Source organism: Nematolebias whitei, chromosome 9, assembly GCF_014905685.2.
Source record: "Nematolebias whitei isolate Nwh7 chromosome 9, NemWhi1, whole genome shotgun sequence".
Classification (NCBI taxonomy): Eukaryota; Metazoa; Chordata; class Actinopteri; order Cyprinodontiformes; family Rivulidae; genus Nematolebias; species Nematolebias whitei.
This window is the reverse complement of record NC_056506.1, coordinates 19,093,119-19,099,672: the sequence shown is the minus strand read 5'-3', so window position 1 is coordinate 19,099,672 and position 6,554 is coordinate 19,093,119. Positions and strand designations below refer to the sequence as shown.

General features: G+C 41.9%; 1 protein-coding gene across 1 annotated transcript in view; it reads left to right on the top strand.

The window, feature by feature from the left end:
- The first annotated feature begins 1,147 nt into the window (after positions 1–1,147).
- The window catches only part of rem2 (RAS (RAD and GEM)-like GTP binding 2), a 76,767-nt gene continuing 71,360 nt past the window's right edge, over positions 1,148–6,554 (top strand). The window contains exon 1 of the mRNA XM_037681533.1: positions 1,148–1,396. Coding sequence (XP_037537461.1) covers positions 1,385–1,396 — 12 coding nt within the window. The 5' untranslated portion in view covers positions 1,148–1,384. The remainder of the gene's footprint in view (positions 1,397–6,554) is intronic.

Here is a 6,554-nt window from a genome sequence, read left to right as displayed (position 1 = left end):
GGACACTGGGAACTGTGTTTTTTGTGAGACAGAGAGTGAGAACCTGGAACATCTTTTCTTTGATTGCATGATAGTTCAGCAATTTTGGCTTGATTTTAAAATGTGGATCGAATCCAAAGGGATTCCGCTACTTACTCTCACTTTAAAAGAAATTAAATTTGGGTTAATTAATAAGATTGGAAATAATGAATATGCTATCAATAATTTGATTATATTAGCTAAACATTATGTTCATAAATGTCGCTTTTTCAAATGTAAACCTTATGTGAACCACTGGAAGAATGGGCTAAAGTCCTATACAAAATCATTAAAATATGTAAATGGGAAAAATGCTGACAAATTTCTTAGTTTCTTAGTTAATTTCAATTTCCTCATATAATTTTTTTTCTCTTTATCCTTCTTTATTTCTTTTATTTCCATTGTGTTATGAATCACCTTTTGTAACTTTCGATTGTAAGATTTTCAGAGTCAGAGTCAGAGTGAATTTGAATTTTGTACTTTTTGTTGTGTATTGTTATAGTTAAATAAAGTTAAAAAAAACAATCTTGGGTCAAAATGGCCGTTTCGTGCTTCCATCATCACATCTGGGTCAGCTTCTGAGTTAGTACATTCCCTTTCCGGTTAATTTTGTCATTTGTAAATTTGTTTTTCTGAAACGTTAATTTGTTCTGGATTTGCAAAAGTGTTTTACGAATTGTTGATTTGTTTTCTGAAATATAAATTTGTTGCACCTCCCGGCCACCGTATTAATGGGACTAACCTGTCACTAAAGGTTGAAGGAAAAAAACGAGCTCGCTTTTTTTCCCGCCTCTTCACTTTCGCCACATCCAATATGGCGGCGACGTCAACGTACGACGTCCAATGAGGCGTTTACGTGCTGGCAGCGCTTGAGTCGGACGGAGGAGTCTCTCTGTCTCCATCTGGTGGACACTCCACCTGTTTGTCCACACTTGGACCAAGTGAAACAAGCTCTGAGACAAAGGCAGCACGAAGAACCGGCAGGAGTCAGGACGGAAGTGAAGAGCTCACCTCCTAGCGAGCTCATCGGAGCGTGACGCGGCTGAGCACACCGAGACACCCAGAGAGGGAGACACCCAGAGAGGGAGACAGGAGGAGCAGGTATCAGGCTGGACCCGGAGGTGTGGCGGGAAACAGCTGAGACTCGGAGGAGGAGGGGGGATGTGTAACACCCGCACACGGGCGGCTGTCTCACCTCCTCCTGCTCCAAGCCGAGACGCAGGTGTCTGCTGAGCCTCCGCGCGCGGACACCACGTTCAATGAGTCGCGCGCTCGCTCCTTTGTGCGCCGCGGGTCGATGTGACGCCGGCTCCACAGCAGCACACCGAACCCGCTCCAAGGAGACACGCTGGACCCGCTGAGCACCATGGCTGACCAGGTAGGGACACGCTCACGCCCACCTCGTGCGCGCTGCACAACCCACGACCACACGGCTCGTTTCTCTCAGATTGAGCCTTACTGATCTTGTTTACAGAGAAGTCCGGGATTATTCTGAACCTTCTTATTAAACAGACTTTAAGTTCTTCACATTGTGCCACACCTTCTCCTGGTGTGCCTCATCTCACACTCAGACACGTGGCCACGTGGGCTTTGTGTCATTAACCATATGCTGGTTATTGACACACACCTAACAACTACACACACACACACGCACTTTGGGATTAATTGCCGCATGATGAGTTGTACGGCTCCAAACACTCAGAAAAGCTGCTTAAAGACAGCAGGGCTGCAGGAAGTGGGTCGTAAAGATGCAGGAGTAAAAACTGTGCCTGTATTAATTTTGCATTGTCTCGTGTTGTTTGCCCCAGTTTCAGACTGCCTGGAGAAGGAACAGATTAACCCCTGACACCCTGGCTCAGCACGGCCTCTCTCTCTCTGCAGGCTGCACACCCTGAAGGCACTGACTAATTGATTAGCTCCTTCAATTAACCTAATTGGGCTGCCTGACTGATCCTCCTGTGTGTGCATGCATGTGCTGCTTGTCACAGTGTCTAAACATCTTAAGGCTCCACACCTCAGATGCTTTTTGTTTCAAGACATTCCAACACCTTCGTGTGCACATGTGTGCAACATGTCAGAGTATCAGTACAATCAGACACAAGTCAGCTGTCAAATCAATCGGTGCATGTTTACAATGAACAGTCATATTGTAGCACTGCACTGAGCAGCAGTGAGGAAATGTATTATTCTGACAATACAGTTGTCAACCATGTACGGTTTTAATTGTCACAATTTTATGAGGTTTGTGCTCAGGATGCAGACTGAACACAAAGAGCTTTATTTAGCTTTTTATAAGAGCTTAATTTGTGTTGTTTTTTTAAAAGGCTGTGATGTCGGCAAAGCTACAGAACCAGGATAAGTCTCAGAAGGAGGTACAAATAGCCAGGAGAAGGCACAGATGAAACCAGATATGGTGGGAGGTAGGGGGTGTGAATCACCAGCTTTACCACGATACGATATTATATTGATATGTTTGTATGACGATACGATTTTTCTCGATATCACAAATAGGGGTGCAGATAAAAATCTATTTTTCTAAGAATCTAGATTCTTAGTCCTGGCGATTCTGAATCGTTTCTAAAGGTCCATAAATCGATTTAAAAATGCATTTAAGTTTTTATATTTTTTCCGCTCCTACTCCCCGTTTAGCCACCGTAGAATTGAGCCGTGTAGGCCACCGTACAGCAGCTAGTTAGCCAGCTCCCTTATCTGAATGGAGCCTGTTAGCATGGAGGAGGGAGACAGCGCGATTCAACCCGCTGCTTCGTCTTTAAAAATAATTTCAGATCCTACAATGTTCCGGGGGAAGACAGAGCTTGACAAGAGCGCAGTTGTTTACAAGAAGTGTAAAATAAAATTGCGGTACAGTATTTTGGAACTACAACAAAATGCGTGAAAGATGAACGTGAAGCAGCCGACAACGATACAATTTATGGTTTATAAATGACATTTCAGAAGAGATTTTGTGCAAACTTGCACAGGTTTTGAAATTTTGTTAAAGATTTACTAAATATAAATCAATATGGTTAAGACTGTGAAGTCTGTATATTTCATATTAGTTTAAGTTTTGAAAATAGAACAAATGTTAGAGAAATATGGTTAAAAATAACTTAGGTCTGTATTTTATGTTGAGTTAAAGGTTAATGTACTATGTATGCTAGGCTGAAGTCTTTGTTTACTTTTATATTTATATAGTTAGAATTATTTGTCTGTGATGGACTGGAGACATGTTGTCCCCCACCTCTCACACAGTGATGGCTGATATGGGAACCAGTAACCCCCGTGACTCGAAAAGGAAGAAGTGGATAAAGATGATGGATGGATTATTTGTTCCTAGATTTTATTTATTTTATTCTTTAGAAAAATTCAGGCAACTAAGCTAACCTAATACTGGTAATTTAAGTTACAGAATTTTATGCACTCCTGTATTTTTTTCCTATTTTTGGTATAAATATAAAATGAATAAAAAATATTTGATAATGTAAGGAACCTAAAATTATTGTTTTAAATAAATGTTCTAATTAGTTACATTGTTGTTTAATCTTTTCAACTTGTCAGTTACATATACATTATAACTTAAACTAAATTTATGACCATTTCAATAGAAAAATCGTTTATGAATTGAAAATCGTTTCCGAATCGAAAAATCGATTTTGAATTGAATCGTGACACCAAAAATCGGAATCGGATCGCCAGACACAGAGATTCGCACCCCTAATCACAAAGTCTGTCTTATGATTTCCATTCGATTCACAAGTCTGCGATCAATATATCGCAATATCAAATGCCCATCTCATTTACATATAAATAAAAAAATAAAAAAATTCAAATATGATTTAACCATGTTATTTCTGTTATTACAGGCATTTAAATAAAAACATTTTTTCTTAATTAATGAAAAAATAAAAATAAATGACCTGTTCAGTGTAGTCTCACATTTCTCATGTTTAAGTGCATTTTTTTAAACCAGTTAACTTAAAAGTGCCCTGATTACCTTTCAGTTATAAAGAAACAATAATAGATATTGTGCTTACATAACATACTGTGTTTCTTCTTCAGGTGAACAAACAAATTTGTTGTTTCCCGAGTATTTGAACTCGCCTGGCACCTGTTGCGTACGACATGAGTTCTGTCTGTTGAGCCGTCCTTCTGTCGGAATCCAAAATATTTCCAGTGTTGATTTAAATCCAGCAGGAGAGTGAATTTCATTATCTGTGTTTTCTGCCTCGTCTGCCATGTTGCTGAGGCGGCCGCAGAGCGCAGCTGTGCATGGAAATGGTGACATAGATGTGACTTGGGAATTTCAAAATAAAAGCATATTTTAAAGACGACGATATGAATCGATGTTTTAGTTTGCCACGATATAATCGAATTATTAATCATTTAATTGATATATTGATTTAAATCGATGTATTGTTACACCCCTAGTGGGCGGGAACACATAATGCACCACTGGACTGAGCGAATGTAGAGGAGCTGAACAGACAGAGGCTCAACAGCTGGGCTGAATGAGGTAGGGGGCCGGTGTGAGTGGGCGTGGCAGGACTAAGGAGGAGGAGCTGAACTGTGGGAGACTGATCCATCCATTATCTTCTTCTTGTTCCAAAGTCTTATCTTGGGGCAGCAGCTTGAGCAGGGAGGTCCAGACATCTCTTTCCACAGCCACTTCCTCCAGCTCTTCTGGGAGGACTCCAAGGTGTTCCCAGGCCAACCGAGAGACATAGTCTCTCCAGCGTGTCCTGGTTCTTCCTCGGGGTCTCCTCCCAGTCAGACATGACCAAAGCACCTCCCTAGAGAGGCTTCCAGGGTTCATCCTTACCAGGTACCTGAACCACCTCAACTACCTCAACTGGTTCCTCTCGATGTGGAGGAGCAGCAGTTCTACTCAGAGTCTCTCCTGATGACTGAACTTCTCACCCTGTCTCTAATGGAGAGTCCAGCGACTCTGACACTCCTTTCAATCATCTGTATCCACAATCTCATTCTTTCGGTCACTACCCAGAGTTTATGACCACAGGTCAGGGTAGGAACGTAGACCGACTGGTAAACGAAGAGCTTCACCTTGCAGCTCAGCTCGCTCTTCACCACAGTGGACCGGCACAGAGTCTGCAATACTGCAGACACTGCACCAATCCATCTATCAATCTCACGCTCCATTCTTCCCTCATTCGTGAACAAAACCCCGAGATACTTGAACTCCTCCACTTGAGGCAGAACCTCATCCTCGACTCGAGTACTGATCATTTTCTAGCCCAACAGATATTTTTTTTTATCCTGCTTGAGAAAATCCAGAAGGAAAACGGTATGAGGCCACAATGTTAACCGCTACTCCACTGTGCTGCCCACCACATAATATAGTGTGTGAAATTATACAGTTTGCTGCACACTTAATACTACCACACTCATTTCTGTACTATACTGTAATAACATAAAATGATAAACATTATACTATAGTCTTTATACAACAAAACACTAAGCATTAGTGTGTATCAGATTTATAATGTACGTCTCATACACGGCCACATATACATTTATTTTATACAACAGAATACGGTAAAACAACATTACAGGACTGTAAAGAACATTACGATGCACCAGTTGTACCATGGTACTGTGGCAGATACCACTCCGAAGGATTTCTCCAGGTCTTCCAGTTTCATCCCACAGTCCGAAAGCATACACGTTGGTTTGATTGATGGTTCTAATTTAGCTGAAGGTGTGAGAGTGAGTGTGCAGGTCTACCTGTCTGTCTGCGTTAGCCCAGTGATGGACGGGCGACTTATCTGTGGTGTATCCACCTCTTCGTACTCTGTGTCAGCAGGTGTAGCCTCCACTTCATCACCATGACTCCTTAAAGATTAAACCAGCACGGGTGATTTATGGAGAGAAATATTGACTGGTCTGTAGGCCACCTCAGGTCCTTCACTATAGCACTGAAGACTACATTATGATCTGTTGTACAACAACCTCTGTGCTCTGCTTCTGCCATGCTCATGTGATTCATTAGCTCTGATTTGCTTAACGGATGCCTCTCTGCAAAAAGCATACTGAGCTACACCAGAGCAGGTTTTCACTCCATTTACACCTGGCGGTCAATCATTCTAATTCAGTCTACTGACGACCCCTGAGAGTAGAGCTTAATTTAGACCGAGGTGACATTGCTAGGCTTTTGCTGAATATGTCAAACTCTAAATCACTGTTGCTTATCTTGAGATAAGCTGGGAGACCTTCCTTAATGGTGATACTAAACCACATGGTGTTTCAGTTTGCTCCAGTTTCTGTGCCATCCCCCATTTAATGAAGTGCCAATACTGTCATTAGCTGTGCCACAGGCAGACTGAGCCTGATTCCCAGTGGAGCCACTGGAGGTGGATTAATTGCTGCATTAATATTGATGAGGGTCGTCTATGACTGCCCTGCTGTGGTTTCTCTCGCTCGCACGCACGCACGCACGCACGCACGCACGCACGCAAGCAGTCTTTTCTGCCAGACTATTGTTCTGGAGGTATATGTGTATATATATATATATATATATA